The sequence below is a fragment of the Trachurus japonicus genome, chromosome 22 (genome assembly GCF_045865225.1).
Source record: "Trachurus japonicus isolate A0001 chromosome 22, Traja_1.0".
NCBI classification, from domain to species: Eukaryota; Metazoa; Chordata; class Actinopteri; order Carangiformes; family Carangidae; genus Trachurus; species Trachurus japonicus.
Window position 1 is genome coordinate 23,342,474 of NC_140928.1, and position 23,728 is coordinate 23,366,201.

Genomic DNA, 23,728 nt, shown 5'->3' on the forward strand with positions numbered 1-23,728 from the left:
CTACCGTGATTCATGACGACCACAGTCCAGACAGGACCACCGTCCTGTGGGCATTATATACACAGAGTGAAATCATAACAAACCTCTTCCTCACTGGATCCCAACCACATGACTTCATTTTGGGTGTGGGAATCATGGCGTTCAATCAAAATACACTTCTCATGACCTCAGTTTGGATAGATCTTCCTCTTCGATACCGCATGTAGGGGGATGACTTCATATGTGGGGAGGAAGGGGTCTGTCAAACAAATGTGCTTTGTTTTGTGAGTTTGTCTTTGCTCTGACTCACTTTGAGTGTAACACACAGGACAACAAAAAGGTAAAGAGAAGAAAAATCTTTGAGGTTGTTCCAGAGCTGGAGAACTCCTGGATGACCTTGTATTCCCAGGTATCAAGAGGCGCTGGGAAAGTCAACGAATAAATGACAGCTGAAGTGAAGAAATGCAAAGAGTTAACAACCAGAGAGCCTGTTCAAGTGTGTTTTCATTTTACTGAACAAAACATTACATCAGATCCACACCCACATAATTTAGCAATGGCAATGTGTGAACTAAACTGCTCCTGGGTCAGATGTACTGTTACTGCAACACAATAAACTGACAAAGAGGGAGTGAATGTGTCAATGTCCATCTGACATAATTCCTCAGTGAGATTATCTGTTGTTTAGCTGCTGTGTCTTTTGTTTGCTTTGGTTTCCACCTAGTGATAAGAGTGTCATTGTGTTCACCAGGCGTTCCTCTCTGGTGACCAGACAAGACTTTCACTTTCACGGATAATATAAAAAATACAGGTTGATCATCAGCTCAAATAACCCCAATATAATCTAATATCCAGTAAGTATGTAGAGGTAAACAATACATTGTCAGTGATCATCAGGAGCTACAGACAAGATAAATATTAACCAGTTAAAGAGATAAGGGTCAGATTGGAAACAGAGATTCAACCTGCTTATTTTTGCTCGCAGTTTGGCCACTAATAAAATAATCATTAAATATCAACAATCACCTTAGCAAAGTAGCAGAGAGTTATTCAGTGAAGGTCATTGGAGAGAGCGGCAAAGCTCACAAAAATAACAGTAAGAACAATTTGTACACTTTGGATCAGATTTTACATCAACAGTGTCTGGGGCAATATGTTAACAAAAGTTTATTCAAAAGGCGTATGCTGACACATCAGCTCATGATTCACTTACATTAGGACCAGATCAGATTTCTGACTGTTAACTCTGAATATACACAGTTTTCATCAGATGTGTACTTGAACTCTTTCACAATCAAACCCACTGGTTTCAGTCAACTGAAATGGGTCGGGTGCTATTTTGAATGCTGGGTAACTGGCCTGTAAGGGCTCATTAGTGCAGGATGGGGTCATCGGTTAAGTCATGGCTTTAATTCTCTTTTCTTTAGAAGGCTAAGTTTACCTGATTGCCCAAGATTGCAAGATATATGATTCATGGTGGCTTTTGAAAAGTGCGTAAACAAAGCAAAAGATAGGTGAACCAAGTTTAGGTGTTTTTACCCTCTTCTGCAACACTACACAAGACTAACTGAACAGTACCCTGGCTGCAGAGTCCACTTTTCCCACCAATGCAGAGCACATTACTGTACCACAGATTTAACTTTGTGGCCTAATTTAGATTGTTTTCTACAAGCAGGCGGGCCAGAAAGGCAGTGTAGCTTCCAGAGTCCTTGGAGAGTTTGGCCACACTCAGCCCTCCTAAGTCAGCAATTGGTGGTTCCTTGGACCACTGGTAGGGCTTGGGTGGCTGCTGTCACCGGACTTTCCCAGCATGAGAGAATGGCATGGTGGGGTTCAGCTGTCACCAAGGGTCAGCGAGGAGAATAAGCCCTCCAGCTAAACCAGCCAAAAACATCTAGCATTTAGCTAGCCTCAGCTGCTAACAGCAACCTTGTTGGCAAGAGTGGGTGAGTTAAATATAGAGCTATACTTTTAGTCTCTGTGAGTCTGTTCAAAAAGAGCAGAGACGGACAATGGAGGATGCCGCTATGTGAAAAGATCTGGCCCTGTGACAAAGGACATCACACCACACCTCTGCCTTTCTCCTCACCGGGCAACGGCCCCTTTCAACCGCTGAGAGGGAGTAGAATAGTGCCTGCCTGCCTCCTTCACCCCCCTTCTGCCTTTTATTCTCACACACTCTTCAACTGACTCTTGGAAAGGACTGGAGGGAAAGAAAATGAGAGGTGTGTTTCTGGACTGCTATGCAGAACAAAACTGGATAGGCTGTGGGAGTAAAAGAGGGAGGGAGGGAGAGAGAGGAAGTTACAGTGCTCTGACAGTGCTCTCTACCATTCCCTGCCTGACCTGAAGAACTGGGAGGAGGGAGAGAGAGAGAGAGAGAGAAAGGGAGAGAGAGGGAGGGAGAGAGAGCAGAGCTTGAGATGGCTCTTGGCACCACTCAGTAGCAGACACCACAAGTGGACCACACAAGCCAGAGGATATTAGTGGATACTTCACTCCCCCTTTTCTTGGATTACTTGGTGTGACTTCTAATTGACCAAACCTGGGGACAACACTACAGCAGGTAGGTCAGCCTCTCCTAAGTTTCCTCTGACTGGGACAGTCCTGTTCTCTTCCCCCTTGTGTGGGAAACAGCTCACAGACATGTGCTCCTCCTGGCAAAGCAGGACCTATGAGCTGTTCTGCTCTCAGACTGAAATACAGAAAAAAGCTCAGGTACAGGTGCCGCTGCTGAACTGTCATCAGTTTTATGGAGCCAATAAAGAGCACCGGTTGAAAGAAATCCAACCTCTTGGCTTTAGTTCGCCATATGAATGAAACAGCTCTTTCCTGAACCTGTAATTTATTCAGTGTTCACTTTTTATACATTCAAACTACAGTATGCATTTATTACACACCCATGAGAAGACAAGGGACTACTTTTAGGGCTGCTAATGGCACTACAGATTTGGCATAGTGATAATGCATACATAAAAGAGAGAGGCATGAATCAAACCTTTCTCAGTGAATCACATGTTATGTTGCTGTATGAATAAGACCATTTAGTCTGAAGGCTTTATGCTTTGCATGTGGGAAGAGAAGAAGCCCACAGCGTCTCCTGACAACGCAGGCTGATGTTAAGTATGCAGGGAAAAGAGGAGTTTTTCAGTTTATACGTCAGATCATGCTTGGCAATATGCACACACACACACACACACACACACACACACACACACACACACACACACACACACACACACACACACACACACACACTTGTAACCTTTGCCCTCAACTTCTTCCACATCTGCCAAGTCCAACCACCACTATATGGCTCTCACTGCTGCACTCACTGCACACACAGACACACGCCAAATACAGTACACAGAGTGCAAATACACATACCACAGCTTAACATTAAGAACCTTAGGAGGCATTCATAAGCTGCCGCAGGATGACATCTTTCATCCTGAATATTTATGGATTGTAATGACGCCAAAATGAATTCCATTTCATCCGCATGAAGTCATAGGCCTTTTGGAGGAGACACAAGGCTCCAGCTAGCCGCCGTCCATTTGTCAAGGCGTCCATCACCTTTCCTTAGCAGAGAGAAAAGAAAAATATGAAATGTATCTCACTCGCAGTGGGGGAATCTAGAGCAGGTGTGGCTCAGGCTGCTGTCAGTGTCCAGGGGCTCTGTGCAACCTCACCCTTCCCCTCTCTCTGCCTCCTTCCCCCTGTCCAGCTGATGTGGCCTCTGTGCACTCAGTGATATCACCACTGAAACAAGACAAAGAGAACTGCTGCAGAGATATTGCTCATTAACATTTTTGTGCATGTTCCAGTTTTATCTATAAGCACATCCTCTGTCTCCCTCTCACTCGGCACATGCCCTGGAAGGTCTCTGGGGCTCAGTCAGCCAAATAGCCACTTGAAAAAAAGGACAGATATGTGAATGCTGGCAGTGCAGTTATCAGACTCATCCTGTAAGTGAAGCAGTTGTACTGTAAATCAATTTTGTTGGCCCTGTTTAAACTAAAACCGAAGCCGGTTGAGCTTGGGTGTTTGCCAGAGCAGCATTGATCTGAGATGCACTAAATGTGTCACTGGTTTACCTCATCACATTACTGTAAGCCTGTGTCACTTGACTTGTTGCTCACGCTCATGCATAGCTAAGCTGTGAGGTGTAGCATTATCTCCATGCCATGAGATGTGTTGGTGCCTATATTCAACTGACAGTACAGCATAGAGACTTGATTATTATATTTAACCCTGCCTAAGAAGTGACGTACTGTACGAACTGCTTAAGACAAGTGCACCATGTTACTGTAAGTTATCAATTGAATAATTTAAATAAAAAAATATAGAAATATAGATAGATATATCATCTTCTAAGAATTAGCTTAGCTACGCATTGAAGAGGACAACATACTTGTTTGAAACCCATAGCTTTTCATTACTTTGACATGCAGATCAATCTGTGATCCCATTCCTTTCCTATACAAATGTGTCCCTGTCCCTGCTCTGAGTGAATATAAACTACTCATTTTGAGAAGTCTATGCACATGCACAGTAACACAATATAGTTGGGAGGTGAAGCTCATTGCTGTCCTCCCCATACGTCTGGTGGGCCTCAACAACAGCTGTCAGTGACATATGCACAGCTCCAGTCGTATACGAGCCTCTGGTCTTGAATTCCAAAAATGCAGTTTAGACGCATTTGGATGTTGCACAGAACAGTGGCTCTTATAACTCATGCTTGATGGGTTTAAAAATAAGTGGTCAAAATCCATAGCAACCCAAGATATTCTCAAGATCATCCGATATGTCACATGCAAGATGGCAACATGGACTTGCTATAAACAGTAGACTGGTTGTTAATTGGCTCATGACGTGAAATAATATTAGAAGTGGTGAGGTCATTCGGGAAGTTCATATACAGAAGGAATATCACGAGTGTGTCGGGTTCATCAGAGCTCATTAGGCTAACAAGTATGTTCCATGTACAGTGTGTGTCTGGTATCTGTCTAAACAGGAAAGCTTTTTTTGGTTTGATGTAACAGACATTTGAGATTCCACAGACGGGAAATATTAGTTGAGCTCAATCATATTCTCACCCTCTCTTCTTCTCTCCACTCCATGTTTTGTTCCTGGGGGAAGTGATGTAATCTTGACTCTCCCTGGTGACTGGTATGTGATGATGACAGCTACCCAGACACCTCATCTGTCCAGTGATGTGGAGAAAATGAGCCAGCGTGTATTTACCGAAAACACAGAGATAAGGATTATTGTTCTCTGTGGTGGTGACTTTGTGTTGAGGATTGAAAACCACACTGTAATTTCACACAACTGTTGGTGACAGAGTTCTTTAACTCCCCCAATGATTTTCCCAGCTCTATTCTTGACTCACCAGCATCAAAACAGTTATCTGTATGAAAATGGTAAACAACTGACAAAAGAACATAGTCATGATACAACACAATGCAAGCCTTCACCTCCAAGTCTTAAATGGGCAGTGGTGGATAAGACCTGGAATAGGGCAGTGAGCTCATCCATTATCATTCAAGCTCTCCAGAATGTGTTGTGTTTGCTAGATGACCAACAGCTACTTCAAATGTCACGCTGCTATGGTGTCCACAACAAGCTGAACATATTTCAACCTTAAAATGTCACTGAAGTTAATATGCCAGCTAACCAGCTTACCTTGGAAACCAAAGGATTTAAAATGAAACATGGGAAAAAAGGGATCACCAAAAGTATTTCAATTAATCATAAGGAATATGAATGAACTTAATTTACTGGCATATGCACTGTTGAAGTATTTCACTAAAACCAGTGTCAAACTTACTGTGGCATCAGAAGAAGGAGTCCATTGAATCATAGTTGAGATTGAGATATGTCAGTTCAGTGGGACAACCAACTGCCGAATTAACACTAGCATTAACAAAGCCATATGCCACAACAATGCCACACTTGCAACAGCTGCCTGATCCTGGAAATGAGTTAATGAGAGCAATGAGGCAGAACCGTCCAGTGTATTTTGGCGCTGTGAAGTGATAAGTAATAGTTATTAGTCATTTAGTGATCTTGTGCTCAGTGATTTTAATATTAAAGATGTGTTTGGCCCACTTGCTCCCAAAATCATTGTGTCATAATGATACTGATCCCTACAGGGAAGAGTGCCCATAGACAATAAGAAAAAACTATAATACAGTATGTAACTGATTATAACAATTCATTTAACTGTCAGTATTATCTGTGCAATGATGTTAGCATTGCAGAGACAAAAATGTATTCTCTTCTGTCCCCTGAAAGTGTAATTAAATGGATCTGATACAGTCACCAAAACAAATTCAAAACTCAAGTCAATAGGCCTTTTCAATCAAAACACTGTTGTAATGAAAAGAGCTTCATTCACAAGGCAATAAGAGCCAACAATGACAGTCACAATAAAAGCTTGAGTCTTAATGTAAAGGTTCAGTCTGTGGAATTCTGATCCAGGAATTTAGTGGAAAAGTTCAGATAAACAGCTGATGACATTGAGCAATATCTCAGGCTGCTTCATCCATATGTTGTCTTGCTGTTTCTATTCATAGAACCACCAGAACTTGATCTCTCCTTGATCGCCACTCTGTGAAGATGATAGCCAGTCGTGCCTAGAAGAATCTTCATAAGTCAGTCTTGGTTTATGGACTCTCCCAATAGATGTTGTTGCTATGGAAACTACTCCCAGTGTGCATGGAGGCTACAACTTATTACGTTTAACTCTTCAAAATAATGGATGCGTTCATGTTTCCCATTATGTACTGTCTATTACACTAATTATGACAGATGGAGGTGAGTCATGTATTCCAGCAGCTGCAGCAATCCATATGCTTTGTGACTCAATGGCCCACTAAGAACAATGAGGATTGCATGTTGTGTGTCTGGATGAAATATGCATCAAAGCCTCCCACACACAAACTCTCATTTTTATAATGCATGACCCAAGTTTGAGCTTGTTTCAACTTGTTAAGATTTGCAATGGCCCTTGTGGATTTACGTCAGGGATTATTCGAGTTCATCAAAGATTCCAAGTCAATATTTAACAAACTGCCACCAGCACAACAAGCAAAACTATGTCATAATTTATAAGTTACTGATTGAGGAAGTACCTTCATGAAGCAACGAGTGTGTCTGTCTGTCCTTAGAGCAAGTTAAGAAATTAATATGAGCAGTAACATGTAAAGAAGTTCAGGCATTCCTCTTAGTTTGCTCATTAGTGAAACCTTAACTGCTGCAGCTACTGTAGACTCCAGTGAGAGGATCAGGTTGATGTGACATCAGGAGAATACTACAAGATGAAACCCACAACCTATGCTGACATTTTGCTCCAGTATATGGCAGGTCAACGTTAAAATTATTGTCGCTGTGATGTATTTATAGAAGCCACCATTAAAGTAAGACAAGCTGTAAATGCTTGCGTTTTGTCCATGAAGACCCTTTGACATATCAATTTAGTAAAGCGTCCCTGAAAATTGAAATCCTTAGGGAATGACTTCATGTCTGAGTCAGTATAACAGAAGAAGCTTCTCATTCCTCTGTACTAACTTTGCCTTTATTTTCCTAGAACATGGCTGTTACGTAACAATCTGACCCCAGAAGTCACTGGCCGTCTAGGGAGGAATGTGCTGTCCATCAAAATCCTGGAACAGACTGCAGCTTTGTGCCCTCGCATGAGAGATAGGTGCACACAAAACTTTCAATATCAGATGGATTGTCTTATAGCTTTGAATCTCATCCACAGCTACAGTTTTGATTGAAATTCACATATTTTGGCGGCCTTGTGTGTTTTTCTTGTAAGGACGGAAGAGCTTCTCGAGCGTACTGCATTTTATCAGTGTCCTCTGGCAGGAGCCTCACATGCAAAGAACATTTCTAACTCCTTGTTTGGTCACACAGGCCTTGTGGTGTGAATATGTCAAAACTCACTGAATCAAACTAATCATTTTTCCTATAACACATTACTGCATTATTTGCAGGTGCTGCTCTCGTCCCTCATCTCTGGCAGATTAATTTGGCTACATGCCAGGCTTTTATCTCCTGACCTCTCCCCTTCCTCACTTTTTCTCTCTATATTACAGTAACATCACAGACATAGACTGGAGCTACCACACCTCATCATAAGAACAGTCTGCATTTTTAGTTTCGTAGGCTGTTTACTGTACATCAATCCATCTTTCAGGACATTTAAGTACTGACTTGTATGTAACTTGTATCACAAAACCCACCAGATTGTCACTAATATGTAATTTGATTAATCCACTAGTCATTTAGTTATGAGATGTAAAAGATTGAGTGATAAATGCCTCTAGTGATATCTGAAAGCCTGGTGGTAACATACTGTAAATAAACACCAAATCAGTATTTGAAAAGCTGAATCCATCAATATTTGCCATTTTTACTTATCAAACTGAAACTATTATGATAATAAAATAGCTGTTTATTAATCTTCTGTTGATTAACTAATCAATTAATCAGCAAATTGTTTAAACTCTTAAGTAGTGTATCTCACGATGATAATATGAAGTCTGTCTGGCACATGTTACTGCTGACCAATGACAACATTTTTTACTTTGGAATGGAGGCACGTGTTTTGGTGCAGGCCTAAAAATACTCATATATGTGATGTGACAACTGGACTGGCCCAAACCCTTGGATAGATTTAGGTTCCTGCTTTAAATTTAGGCTCAGGCCTTGACTGTGGTCTCACTGGGTATTAGGCCACCCTTTTGCATTAGAAAGCATCAAGGTATTAGACGCCTGGCCGTCAGAGACATTGTATTGATAGTTTAGATGCCATGCGTGTGTGTGGGCATTGTGGCGGGTTGGCGCAGACCTATGAGTAAAGACTTATTGTCTGCCAGAGCTCCTTTATTTTCCATAAAGACAACTGGGAATGTTGCATGCAGACTGGAATCCAGGGCACGTGTCCGAGGAATCCCCATTTGTTGCTGTGGAGAATTCACCACAATCAAGACTGCAGTGACCGGTCAAGGTGGATCAAACAGCAATGACGAAGACCTCTTATCAATAGCCTTTGATGACAGACAGACTTTGATGACTAAGTCTTGTCAAACCAAATCTTGTCAACAATATGGCCCATGAAATTGGAGTGATTACTACTATCTCTTATAGCTGTCTGGGAAATGTTTCGCATCAAATGTTACCAATATGTGCAACTTGGAAACTCTGGGAGTTGTCTAGTTGAGTCCTTTTGATTAGATTTAACTCAGCTATGAAAATGTTTATAAGAATAGCTCAAATGACTGTGTAATGTCTAACAAAGCCACAGAATTATCACCCAACTCTGTTTCAGCATGTTTCAGCTTATTGTTTTTTTTCTGCCCTCATACTATGTTTTTATTGACAATAAGCAACTGTTTTCAGTGATAAAGCTCCAAACACGTCTGTGCGCCACCTGCCAAAATAACACAGAAAGGTTTGCAACTACCTAGTGGACATGGTGGAGCATTTAGCTGCTAAAGAGCCAGACATTTCTCCCATTAAACCATTAAACAGCCAAGAGGAAAGTGGCTAAGACTTTATTAGCTGAACATAAACACAACTCCAAATGAATGATGTGTCTGTTCAATTGAGAAATGTAATTGTTAGGGCCAAATAGGAAGCAAGTGTGTTGATGGAAAAAACTGAATTGCTCAGGTCAGGGAGACATCCATCAATTTATGCACTTTTTAGGGTTTTGGCAGTGGACATGCAACAGTGAAATTGTATTTTACCAGAGGTTCAGACCCTCTGCAATTAATCAAAGAAAAAAAAAAAAACTTTGTATATACGTCTATTTAAAACATTTGAGGGTCAGTTTCTAATAATACATCTTCTTTTAGATGTACACCTCCCAGCTATAACTACAAACACACACACTCTCTCCAGCTTGCCCTGCTCGACCTGAGTGACACTGAAAATGAGGCAAGCTGTTACAGTAGAATCTCTGGACTTTCATGGCATCAACCCAGACATTAAAAATAAACTAGAGTGCCTAGCACAGTGTCAACCATTTGGTCAGCACTACTCTGCCCAAGTCATTTGCAGCGCTGCACATGTTTCGATGTTTCATGACTCTCATGCCCTGGTGGTGCCCTTCTTAATGCCCTCAAATCCTTGGGTGTCATATGGACACCTTGGCACTGATTGAATGGTGGCACCAACATTGTAAGCGCTTGTTTGTGCTGCTGTACTATGACATTTGAGTCAGTGATCCTGGACCCACAGCTGAAACTAATAGTTATGAACAGGAAAGAAGGCACTGCAATTAATCTCCAGTTAAACCACATATCCCTGGAGCCAACGTGCACTCACTGAACTCCCAGAACTAAGATAAGGAATGTACTTAATGTGTTGGTTTGTCAGATTTTACTCTTTTTCTGTTTGAACTGGGAGATGCAGTCTGTGTTATCTTTGCACCCCTCTCTCTAATGTGCTTGGGTCTTTTTTTTCCTGGAAACAGGTGGGATTCAAAGAGACTGGTTTCAAGCATCATTAGAATTCAGTGCAATCTTAACTTTGCTGACGGCTATTACAGAAGAGGAGAAACATTTTTCTACATGTCAACCGAAACCTTTGATGGACCTGCTTTCACACCGCTCGACATATAGCAAGTGTTTTCTGTTGTCTAACAGTCTGTAACAGCAACTTCACGTTTTGATCTACTGATTCAAATTATTGTGAATGTTCCACTTTGTCTTTCAGATTGCAGTCTCTATACCACTGTACTTTTTCGTGAACTTGCTCAGGATGTCTCAATGCGTGATTCAGATGTGAGGATGCTATGACATCAACGGGGTGCTATGGAGGGGATTTTAGGGGCGGGTGGGCGTTTCTCTGTTTGTAATTAAAAACACGGTTGATGTCATATCTGAAATTGATCACAAGGAATTACTTGTGCAATATCTCAAGGTTGTCGTTATGGAGCTTAAACACGTACACTAAATGGTAGTAATTCTCTACTAAGGCTCAGGAACATGAGGTTTATTGTTGGGGCTACATGTGGACAATGTAGCTATCTGTTCCTATAGACATAATGGATAAACAATTTTAATAGATAGTTTAAGTACTGGACAAACATTTAAAATAGTAAAATAGTTAAAAGTAGCCTAATCTGCAGTTCAAATAAAAAGAACTGTGGAAAAACACTTGACAGAGTTAGCTAAGTTAGAAAAAGTTAGAAAAGCTATGTTAGCTTATAGGCAACTATTTCTGTTATTTGGAAATAGAAATAGACAATAGACAATAGAAAAGTGACTGAGTGAGAATGAAACTGGTAAAGAAATTGAATTGAATATATACCGGTAAATTGAATGAAAAAATAATTTGAAAAAATTCCCTTTTAGCATACACATGTGAAATACAAAACATGGTGTAGTGAAACCCATCTGACAGGGCTGTGAACATGTACTGTATGGCCTGTTGTACATTCTCAATGTTGTTCTTCCAGCTCACTGCGTGTTTAAGTAATCAAGTGTACAGCATGCTACAGACCACCTCAACAGTGTTGTTAAAAGTGAGTAATGTGGTAGAATTGAATTTAAAGTCTGTCATCAACGGATTTATTTTCAAGGTCTGGATAAAATGTTTGTCTGAGATTTTTAATGTCAGCAGTAAAGGCTAGAGCACCCAGGGGTGCCACAAATGTGCTTCCAGACCATCAACACTCAGCACGAGATACACAACCCTTGTGAGAAAATGGGAAGTGTCATGAATATAAGGCACCATGCAACACACAAACACAGAGTGCTGAGTAATTATGGATATGTATTCCACATTAGGATTGTTACATTGAGCAGTATCACCAGTTGTAAACCTATATGTGTAGAATATGTTTGTGTTTATGTTGGTTTATTGGATAGAAGTGGGTCAGTAAGGCTGTCCAAGGGGAGTTATGATATGAAGAAAGGTTGTCATGGCCAAAACCATTAATCTTTCTGTAAACTGCACCAACAGAACCTGAAATACTACAGTCAACAGCTATTCAACAGTCAACAAAGATAAATAAGACACAATTTCAAGTGACACTTAAGCTGTTTGTTCATGAACAGTAATGTAAAAACCCCTTTTTCTCCTCTGTCCTTGCTACAGTTAGACGATGAGGTCCAAAAGCAGCAGGGTGGAGAGCCCAGCCAGTGTGGTGCTTGGGGTTCCCCAGGACGACCACGACATCAGCCAAGAACAGGAAGTGGGTTTGCCTGTGAAGAGCCTCAAGGCCAAAGTTCAGCAGAATGAGGATGAGGAAAAAGTGGAGGTCGAGGTGATTACTGACAAAGAGAAGCTACTGTTGGATTCCCTTGAAGCTGGGGACAAAAGGAGAGACATTATGGATCTGTCCAAAGAGGATCTACTGAAACTTCTGGGCATCATGGAAGGAGAGGTTCAGGTGGGTTGGACGTTTTCCTATATTCCTTAGACCTTTGAGCTGCTAAGTGGGTTAAATGCAATAATGAGGGTTCAAAATCATGTTTGTGAAAGGCATTGTGGATGAATGCAAAGTCTGTTTGAATGGAAAGTGTCTGTGTGTGCTTTGAATTGAGCTAGACGGCAATTTTTGCACAATAGCTCTATCTTGTGGTTGAAAATGGCACCTGAATGTGCCAGCATATGCAAGCGAATGTATCATGTGTTCAGCAAGCAACTATTTTGAAGAAATGTGAAAGCCATTCTCTTCAAATAAAACAGTTACAGTAAAATGCTATATCACGTATATATCCTCATATGTGTGTGTGTGATTTCAGGCCAGAGAGGATGTTATCAGCATGCTAAAGTGCAAACAGACTGTCCCAGAGGCCCTTGAATCACAGTATGGCTCTGCGGTCCCCACATCGGCCCTCCAGGCTTTGCAGAGGGATGGCTTCATCACTGGCTCTGAGCCGCACAACCACAGCGTCTACCAAAAGCCTATGGCTGAGGTCAGTTGGCGAATTCATTTCTAACTCCAACACTTATAAGGATGATGAAAGTTTCATTTTTATCTGTGGGTTTTAGGCTCTTGAATTATGACACCATGTAAAACCACAAAAGACAGTTCAATCTTAATGTCAGAGAGAAACATTAGAGAAAGCAATGTTTGACTTACAATGCTTTTGTTGTATTATAAAAATATGAGACTGCATTACTCTTATAATTGAAAAAAAGTATAAAGTAAAGCATGCAAACTGTGAAAAAATAACAAAGGTTCTTCTTTTACAGCACTTGTAATAGTTTTATATATTGTCCTATTAACCACAGCAAATGAAATCCAGCTGTTTATGTGTTGTGGTGCCGGCAAGCTTCCCTATGTGGCTGTGACTGTGTGTCTTTGGACTCTTCTCAGCTGGAGCGACTGCAAGAAAAGCACAAAGACACGTATCGACGGATGCTGAGTCAGTTGCTGCTCGCTGAGAAGTGCCATCGGCACACCGTCCATGAGCTGGACACAGAGAAACGGAAGCATGTGGACTACATGAACAAGAGTGACGACTTCACCAACCTGTTGGAGCAGGAGAGAGAGAGGTGAGGAGGAGACAAGAAGAGCTGATGCTAAGAACTGTCTTCTATGTGTTTAAGACAGTGACACCCTCCACCTGAATTAATTCCAATAACGTCAGCAATTTTTTTTTATGACCGCATAGATTATTCTGCTATTATTTAAATGATTATGTGAAAGATGAATATTATAAGAAGGTCACACATCAATATACATTAAAATACATGATTGTGGATTGATGAATTGTAAATATATGGAGTGGAAAACAGACCGCATGGTGCCCTGTAATTGATAGCATAGCCTTGTTTGCTTAACTAATACAAACAGAATGTGTTTTGCATATGAAAAATTTGCTTGCAAGCAGGCAGGTGAAGGCAGTGGGGGAGGAGAAGTGTGGTGAGGGAGAGGAGGGACAGTAAAAACAAGGATTAGAGGACCAACATGGTTTATAAAACCAGGGTGAAAGGTACACAGTGAAAAAAAAGTGAGAAAAGCCAGAGAGCAGCGAAGTGAAGGAATGCAGCGACATCAGAGAATGTGTGAAAGATGGCCTCATCAACCGGGTGAAGCATGGATGGAGGGAGAAGAGAGGAGGGTGGAGGGGTGGAGGTGGCTACTGAAGTGATAACCTCACATGCCTTCCTTTGACAGGCAGAGGTACGTAGCGTGGGGATTGGAGAAGGGAGGCGGAGTGGAAACTGTAGGTGAGGAAGGGGTCACACTCTTCGCTGTGGGAAAGAGGGAGGTCAGGGACAGAGAGGGGAGGAGAGGAGGCCACTGGGTGGAGGAAGAGGAGGAAATAAAGGAATAAAGGGCATGTCAGAGTACCGAATCTCCCATGACATCATCTGTGTAATGAAGTCATTGCTGAGGTCGTGACCTGACTTGCTGGTCAAGAGGAGACAGGGCATGAGAGGCTGTGTGCAGAGAGTAAAGGGGCAGCACACACTCTCCAACATGAGAGATGGGATGGTTACATCACGTGTGTGTTGGGGGCCTCACAGAGATCAAACAAGCTCCATTTGGATGTGCACTGAATTTGTATGAGAAAGGAGGCCCTACTAATCAAAGTACTCACAGATGAAAGACTTTAATTGGCTGTTGCTTGTTGGGGAATGTCATTTGTTGCAATTCCCATAACACCCCACTGCCCACTCTCACACAATAACCCTGAGAGATGTGTTTGTGGATATTGTACGCACTGATTGGATTGTAATAGTGTATAGTTAATATGTGGTTCTCTTTGCATTTTGTACTTTGCCAAACAGACTTAACAGCAAAGAGAGAGAGCTTGCGTAATGTACGGCCTGTATTGTATGGCAGGTCAAATGTAAAGCAGACTAGAAACCACTTACATGCTGCATTTCACGAACTGTCAAAACTTCAAACAGTTCATTTGCAGCCCTGACCCAGCGGAGGCATACACTACTTCTATTCCTTTTACTGCAGGACACAGGAAACAGACCATGGAAGCTAAATCACAGTCATGACAGCCAAGCTGCCATCACACACTCAGGGAGAGAGCTGGGAGATGAGCTGCAGACTATAGCTGGGTGTTGTATCTACTCTTCTGTATCTACTTAAGAGATGGGGAAAAAAGGGTTGTCATGGTTGAAAACTTTTCAATAAAGAATGTGGTTTTCAATCGTAAATCAGTGTGCATACAGCAACAATAACACTCCCAGAGTAAATTGTATTATAATTTCAACCAAGCTGCTGAAGGAGTTTAAGTTGTGTGTACAAGTTGGGTTTTGTTGGGTGGAGCACAAACTATGTTGCACTGAAGTTTTGGTTTGACTGACACTCTTCCAAACTTTACTTCAAAACACATCTATCCTGAGGCAAATGTTTGCATGAATGAGCACAGAGAAGTCAAGCAGAGATGACCAGATGAAAAGTCAAATTTCTGGTTTTCACTTTGACGTACATGGACATTTGTGCATTCTACCATCACAGCAGAGTAGCTGTGACAGTACATCTGGGCCAGCAGCTCTGTGAAAACTATTTTTCGACATACAGTAGTACTGCTTTGAACTTATGTTATCACAGCTACCTCTAAACTTAGCCATGAGTATGGCTAATGAAAAAATATGAAAGAGATCAAGATAACTTTTAAATGTATAGGGGACAGGCCACTTTAGGATTCAGTTTGAAGTCTATTGCACAGTTTGTCTGGCTCATGAACTTACCACTTTACTCTCACTTGATCTTGGTTTGCATACAAGAGAAAGTTGACCTCCTTCTAATGCCAGGTAGTTTCCAGCAGGTTCCTTGGCTCATGCATGTGCTTGCCACAGCCACCTCACAGAAAGAGTAAAGGTCTTGATCTGTCAGCACGTACAGAGAGCAGCTTCTTCTATCTGTTGCTGTTAAATAACATAAAAGTGGCCTACAGTGACCCCAGATTGAGAGCCATGGAAGGTCACAAAAACAGAAATTAGCAGTGTCTAAACCACACTGTGGAGAAAACAGTTATTTGCATGAAAATATTAGCACTTACACAGAAGCACGCACAAATCTGCCATGTTTGTTTTGACATTTAGTCTCTCAGGTGAGCATGTCATCATCCCCTCCTTATCAATGTGATATCCTCCCAGCCATCTGGTGAGAGTGAAGAGAGAAAAGCCAATGTTTTTGTGCCAAACATCTGCAGGAATGCAAAGGATGGGCATTGAATTAGCTGTTTCAGACTGGAAGCCATCAACGATTAACACCCTCTCAGACAGCAGGGCAATTTATATGTCAAGAAGTTAGAATATTTAAGTGGCATGGTGGTATGTTGTAATGATTAACAGAAGAAACAGCCTCCATTCATGAAGGGAATTCTAAACAATGTAGAGTCACGCACAGAAAAGAAAAATACAGGCCTGAAATCAAAAACTAAAATGACGTTTTCTTGTCATTTCAAAGTCGTACCACACAGTCGACACATAATTCAAGGATCTGTCAGCAGATAATTTGCAAACAGTGATGTGTAAATCCACTGAGTTTGCCTCCAATTTACTTTCTGATTTATCTCCGTTAGCACCATATCGTTCTTCCATACTGCACGTTATCACTCTCTCTCTCTCTCTAATGCTTTTTCTCTGTCAAGAGAGGTCATTACTGTACAACTGTGTTTTGACAGCTTTTTGGCAGTTCATGTCTGCTTCAGTCCTCAGCCTCCTGACACAGAGGGGCTGCAGTACCTCTGAGCACATTCCCCAGGAAACATAGGATGTAATGTTTTTCAAAAAAAAAAAAAAAGTTGTGGATGTTGGCTTATAGATTGCATCTGTGTACTTGCTTAAGGAATATTTCCACTTCTTGTTGTAGCCTAATAGGAACACCCTCATTCAAACATTTTAAAGCTGCATTGTTAAAACTATGATGAACTATTACTATATGCATTTAATATACATAAGCAATACCATGTTTCTTAATGAAGGTTGGTCTCTGCTTAGTCCCTTTTTCTGTACTGTTTCCCCTGTGTGTTTGAACATGTAGATCCATAGCTTGAAGGCAAGAATTTGTATTTGCCACTAAGGAGTGGATAGTGTACACAGTCCGCATTTGTCCATCTCTCCAGTAACAGAGCACAACCAAGCAAGACTAGATTTCTTCCACAACTTGACCACTTGTGCCAAACAGTGTTGACATCATGACTCTGACCTTTGCATGAAAGTAATTTTAGAGTGCCAATTTCTAGGGTGTCAGCGACATTTGACTGTGTAAGTATGAATTTTAAGAGCTGCTGATTTGGTCGACCCCTTTGCACAGTAGCCAGGAATACTGATCCTTCTTGGCAGTGAAGGCTGCTGGTAACATGAATAATTGTTAGATGTTTAATGCTATGTACAAACTGAGATTAAATATAATTTCAAAACAAATTCATATTCAGAGATTTGGGGCTGTGGAAATTGTGATATGTTTAACTGGATTACACACCTCTATATGCAAGGGTCTGAGCAAGCACTTCATAACCTATTATCATTGTTACATTCAGGTCTTCTTCACCCCAAGGGAGACATTTAACTCATCCATATCTGGTTTGCTCATCACATGCAGACCTTGCAGGGAACCTCATTCAAGTCCAGTTTCCCCTCGAGTGGAACTGCAGCAGACATTCTCTACTGTCTCCTGTACCAGTGAGATTATGGCTTCCGGTCTCCAGAGGCAATATCCTGTGCAATGTGGAATATTAAGATATAATTTAATTTGCACCAACCTTGTACTGAACCTGATTTTGTCTGAGAAAAACCTATTCTTTCTTTCTAAAACTTTCTGAATAAAAAACTAGCTGTTTTTCCTCAAACATGCCATGTTTTATGAAAGCATGAAAATTGGGGTGAGTTTAGCCAAAACACTCCTCCTGTGGCAAGGGTCCCACCCCCTTCACTGTCCTGAGCAGAGCAGCACACACTCTCTCATACACACATTACTGCCTTATATGGATGAGGTGACATCACTCACTAGAGGTCCGGTGGTACTCCACTGTATTTATTCACCTTTCATTGTCCTGATAACATGCTTGGAATGTGACGGTGGAAGATCTGTGGAAAAGGAGGCCCCTGCTGCTTCTTGTGCATTCTGAGTGGATTTTATATAATGGCAGAAATGTCAATGTGCCTGTTTGTAAAGCATCTATAGTGGGTAAGTTTAAAGTGGTTAGGGGTTTTTTTTTCTGTGGTGTTAAACAAACCTTATTTGAGGTGATGAAGGATGTTTTAAACAAAGCTCATTTTGCCCCTTTTCAGGTTGCTTGAGCTGTGGAATATGCACAAGCTTCCTTGTTGTGCTCGTGCCCATTAATTTGCTTTCTTTTGCAATGCAAAAGTGTTGAATATTGTATTAGTCCGTCCCTGTGAGAGCGATGCAGCTTTGCATTCAGTCTGCTTTGCATGTATTTTGTTGGAGCCGGAGATGAGAATGTGCATGAGCAGCATAGAAAGAAGCTAGGAGAAAAGAAGACCACTTGGTGAGGGGGTGTTAAACTTTCACGGACAGTTTTTGTTCTCAACAGGAATGTAAATACAGTTTGGTTGTTTAAGTGGAGATGTTTGCTAGATAAAGCTGTTGTTCTTATTGCTTTTAAAGAGAAATATGTGTGATCTTTCATGTGTTTCACAGCATGTTGTAAAAAAAAAAAAAGAAATTCAATTATTGTGCTGGATAAATACTGCTTTAATTTTTGAACTAAGTTTTAGCATAGAAATATAATCTTGTTTGTGGTAAAGGTCTGTGAAAAATACTTTAAGTAGCCTATGTTTGATGATTCATCTTTGACTTGTTTTTTTATTATAATCTTACAGTGTTTGAGATAACTTCCCAAAAGGGGAACATTGATTGATTGATTGATTGATTGATTGATTGATTGATTGATTGATTGATTGATTGATTGATTGATTGATTGATTGATTGATTGATTGATTGATTGATTGATTGATTGATTGATTATTTTAATGACCACACAGCCAGGCTGGTGGAATTTGCTTCCAGTACAGCTTATTGGTACAGGTTCCAAACATATAACATGTATAGACAAACATACATTTAGACCTTATAATTGAAACATCAATAAGGATAAAACATTACATGCTGGAGGACAAATACTTGCATGGCAGATGCAGATACACAGATACAAGGTTACTGACTTTGAAATGAATGAAACACTGAACTAATGCCTCGCCTTTGTTTTTACTCTTCACTTTTTAGACTGAAGAGACTGCTTGAGAACGAAAAAGCTTACCAGGTGAGAAAGGAGAAGGAGCACTCTAAACGTCTGTCCAAGGTACGAGAGGAACTGGTCAAGCTCAAGTCCTTTGCCCTGATGTTGGTCAATGAGCGCCAGCAGCACCTGGAGCAAATGGACCAACAGAGCCAGAGGGTCCAGGAACTTAGCCAGCAGCTGCAACAGCGGGAGCAGGCACTGAGTGAAGCCAGGGACCGTGCTCAGGACGATAGCCACAGGGTGCTAAGCCTGGAGGCTGAGCTGAAAGAGAGATCTGCCAAGCTCACCCAACAACATGAGGATATGAGTGCCAAGCTGTCCAGTCAGGAGCTCCACAACCGTCAACTGAATGCCAAACTTTTGGGGCTCACACATAAAGTGGAGGAACTGGAGGAGAGCAACAGGGTCTTAAGGAAATCTGAGGAGGAACTGCAGGAGCTAAGGGAGAAGATTGGCAAAGGGGAGTGTGGCAACTCCAACTTGATAGCTGAGTTGGAGAACTTGCGAAAGCGGGTGCTGGAGATGGAGGGAAAAGATGAGGAGATTACCAAGACTGAACATCAGTGTAAGGAGCTAAGAAAAAGGCTGCAGGAAGAGGACAGTAAAAGTAAAGACCTCAGACTGGAAGTGGAGAAGCTCCAGAAAAGAATGATGGAATTAGAGAAACTTGAGGGTGCATTCAGCGTCAGCAAGTCTGAGTGTGCACAGTTACATACTGCTTTAGAGAGAGAGAAGGGCCTAACCAAAGAGCTCTCAGATGAAGTCGTAGCACTGAGGATCCGAATGAAAGAACTTGAGTCCTCAGAACTCAAGTTGGAAAAGTCAGAGTTGAGTCTTAAGGATGACTTGAGTAAGCTAAAATCATTGACAGTTGCTTTGATGGAAGAAAGGAAGACCCTGGTGGAAAGAATGAAGTCAGATGAGAAGAAAAAAGAGGATTTGACTACAATGGTCAAGGTTGAGCAGGGTAAGGTTATGGAAGTGACTGAAAAATTGATAGAAGAAAGCAAAAAGCTCCTGAAGTTAAAATCGGAGATGGAAACCAAAGTACAAACTCTAACCATAGAAAAGGGAGAGCTAAGCACTAAACTAGCTTGTGAAATTGATAAATCAAAGGACCTTAATTCTAAAGTCAGTCAAATGAAAAAGAGGTTAGATGGGTTTGAGCTGGCAGAAAAAATATCTGTGAAGAATTCAGTGAAATGTGAACTAGGAAGAACGCCTGACCCTGCAAGAAGAGAAGACAACAAAATTAATGAACTGACCTTTGAAATTGAGCGCCTGAAAAATCGTCTCAAACAACTTGAAGTAGTAGAGGGAGATTTGATCAAGACAGAGGATCAGTACGACATGTTGGAGAAAAAGTTCATGACTGAACAAGACAAAGCCAACATTCTTTCACAGCAGGTGGAGGAAATGAGGAATCAGATAGCACGGAACAAAGCTATTGAGAAAGGAGAGGAGGAAAGTCAGGAAGAAGACCTCCGACAACGATGCAAGAAAGAGGAGACAACAACCAGGGAGCTACAGGCTGATGTGGTGGCCCTGAAAGAGAAGATCCATGAACTGATGCACAAAGAAGACCAGCTTTCTCAGCTGCAGGTGGACTACTCTCTCCTACAGCAGAGGTTCTTGGAAGAGGAAGAGAAAGCAAAGAACATGGGCACTGAAGTTTTCCATCTGACCAAAGAGCTGGAGGTGGCAAAGCGGCACAGTCGAGCACTAAGGCCCAGCTTGAATGGGAGGAGAATGGTGGATGTTGCCGTTACATCTACGGGGGTGCAGACAGAGGCATCATCCACTGGACCAGCAGAGGAAGATACCCCAGCTGTGTTTATCAGGAAGTCTGTTCAAGAAGAAAATCACATCATGAGCAACCTCAGACAAAGATGTCTGAGGAAGCCAACGGAAAAGACTGGTGCTGTTGAGCGTTGTCCTTCATCTGGCAGCGACATAAGCATGAAGAAATCATGGATTCCCTGGATGAGAAAGAAGGACAGTGTCCCCCAAGAGACCAATCTTGAAAAGCCTCTGCACATTAATGGAGACCATTTGCCCTCTGAACTGTCCATGTCTCCAAAGCAAGGTCAGCCTCTACACATCCGAGTCACACCAGACCATCAAAACAACATGGCCACTCTTGAGATCAGTAGCCCCACTACTGAGGATGTTTTCTCTAGCTCAGCTCCCTTAAGCCCCAACCCATCTCAACCTAAATCCAGAATCACAATCATTCCCACCTATTCTGCCCCAACCTCCAGGAGAAAGCCCACCACTGGACCTCAGGGCCCTGAAAGAGCCAAGTCTCCAGTCACCATCACAGCTATATCAAGAGCCAAGTCTCCAGAAAGCAGCCGAGCTTCCTCCACTACCTCAGGAAGGCCCTTGTCCCCTGTCTCTATTATGACAGTCAACACTGTAGTGCCTGAAGCATCTGCCTCCCCGGAGCCACAGGAGATGACCATGGGCCGAGCTGTGTTCAAGGTTACCCCAGAGAAGCAGATGGTCCCGGTGCCTATACGGAAAGGCCACAACAACACCAGCATTATCACCACAACTGAAGATAACAAGATTCATATTCATCTAGGTAATAGCATCAACCCGAAGATGGTTGTCAGGCCGGTAGCTGCTGTAACGGAGAGCAAGGAGATGACCTTGTCAACTGGTACAGTTTTACGTTCCCCTCGTCAAATCACCACAACTGCCACCAGGAGTACACAGAGCAAAGTGATGAGCAGTATCACCATTTCCCCTGTTACATCCACCACTTCCAGACCAACACAAACCATGGTAAGTTTTACTTGGAGGTTTTGTCAATAAGAGTGAACATGTTTTCCTTTGTTTTGCGTAGTTTTGCCTCCATTACAATGAAAAAAAACTGAAAAAAGGATGTGTGAAGACAGAAATATTATTGCAGAAAATGTTTTGTTTGTAGAATTTGAGGGCATTAATGGTTTACATATACAGTGCATATTGCACAGGTTATATTTTGTCAGGTAAAATCAGTTAAATAACAGCTAATCCTATTGCTAGAAATGGGTGAGAGTGCAACACTGTTTTGGTTTTTCAATGGCCCCAATAACTTTGGATCAAGTGGATAGCGTGACAGAAATGGCCCAATGGGCAGGCCTCACAACAGTAGACCTAATGATGTGGCATTTTGCCACCCTGTTGCAGTCATGCTGTAATTTATAGTTGTTATGCAGTGTTTACATTCATAAACAGCCATGCAGGGCTCAGTGCCTTCTGGCTGACACAAAACAGCCTTGTACCAGTAACAGAACAATGAAACCTAGCCTGGTGCTTACCCACTGGGTTTGAAGTAAAAGAATGGATAAATATTTACATATTTTATTTACGCCAGTTCCTGTATGCATGTGATGGCTTACACTGCTTAGAAATTCTCTCTTTTTTTCCCTGTAATGGGGTTTGCCCCTTTTCCATTATTTACTCTCTATACACTCAAGTGCTCCACTGTCTTTATTCCTATCTGACAAAGTGTGCTCTCTCTCCCTATTGTCAGACTGGGCATGATGCCCAGCCACCTCGCACGGGGCTGACCCGCATCCCAATGTCCAAGAGCCTGAAGACGGGAAAAACTGTTCTTGGATCCCTGGGGATCTCGGGTGGGGTGAAGATGGAGTCACGAGCTGAGACTCAGTCTATGAGAATAGAAGTTAAGAAATCCACTGTGAATTGCAATACTTTACAAAATGGAGGAAAAGCCTGATTGACACAATAATACCAACAAAATACATTAACACATCTGTGTGACATTAAGACAACACCCACATACAGTAGGAAAACAACTCTGATGTCACTATGCAACTCAGCAAGACAATACAATTAGAGGCACAGAAGAATTTTCTATAATAGCAAACCATTTATTTTACATTTTATAAAGTCTTTTCTACTTGTCTGTCTTATATCTTTTTCTGTCACTATCAATGGAATCATATTCCTTGTATTTTACAGTGTGTATTGTGATGGGCATTCGTAAAATATATCAGACTGCTGCTACTAACTGCCTCCTGCTTTGAGTGGTTGTCTCATATACTGTAGTAGTGTGTTGATATATTTTATTTTGACACATTTTAGGGCAGAGTACTTGTTTTCATGTAATTTATGATTCTTTTTTCCTGTGAAGTATTCGTACTTACAATATATTTCAAATAAATGTGATTTCAAAGGGTTGTGTGACTCATTTATGTTCCTATGAAAAATAAGAAACACAAGTATGCAGCATAGATAGAGGGACAATTGTCTGGAAACCTAGCCAGATGGCATGTGACTGCTTCATCTATGGTAAGTCATGCTTTTGCATTACAAAGTTCTGATCATTATGAATAGCCTACACACAGATGCTAAGGCTAGGCCTATATTGGAAAATGCTGTCATGGTTAGATTTATTTCCTTAGAAAAAAATATTATTGGACATGACATGTTATACATATACAACAAGACTGCATAAGGAAATAATGAAATCATATCCCTGTAATCCTCTTGCAGTGACTTACTGAAATAATCTCTTTAAATGTAGC

At 41.5% G+C, this 23,728-nt stretch overlaps 1 protein-coding gene across 2 annotated transcripts; it reads left to right on the forward strand.

Annotated features, from left to right (window-relative positions):
• The first annotated feature begins 2,298 nt into the window (after positions 1 to 2,298).
• Positions 2,299 to 23,379, forward strand: LOC146964079 (filamin-A-interacting protein 1-like). 2 transcript variants are annotated; one of them, XM_085768407.1, is made up of 6 exons: positions 2,299 to 2,545; positions 12,097 to 12,391; positions 12,747 to 12,920; positions 13,325 to 13,503; positions 19,172 to 21,977; positions 22,711 to 23,379. In XM_085768407.1, the coding sequence occupies exons 2-6, from the start codon at positions 12,104 to 12,106 to the stop codon at positions 22,915 to 22,917; spliced, it is 3,654 nt and encodes a 1,217-aa protein (XP_085624533.1). In that variant the 5' UTR covers positions 2,299 to 2,545; positions 12,097 to 12,103; the 3' UTR covers positions 22,918 to 23,379. The 2 variants fall into 2 exon arrangements, with proteins under 2 accessions (XP_085624533.1, XP_085624534.1); XM_085768408.1 differs by having other exon boundaries at positions 2,425 to 2,549; positions 12,101 to 12,391.
• The last annotated feature ends 349 nt before the right edge of the window (positions 23,380 to 23,728 follow it).

Excerpts from the sequence above, each read along its gene's own strand:
- LOC146964079 (XM_085768407.1), top strand. The coding sequence starts at position 12,104 with ATGAGGTCCAAAAGCAGCAGGGTGGAGAGCCCAGCCAGTGTGGTGCTT. Across the intron at positions 13,504-19,171 it reads TTGGAGCAGGAGAGAGAGAG|ACTGAAGAGACTGCTTGAGA; the intron begins GTGAGGAGGAGA and ends TTCACTTTTTAG. Across the intron at positions 21,978-22,710 it reads CCAGACCAACACAAACCATG|ACTGGGCATGATGCCCAGCC; the intron begins GTAAGTTTTACT and ends CCCTATTGTCAG.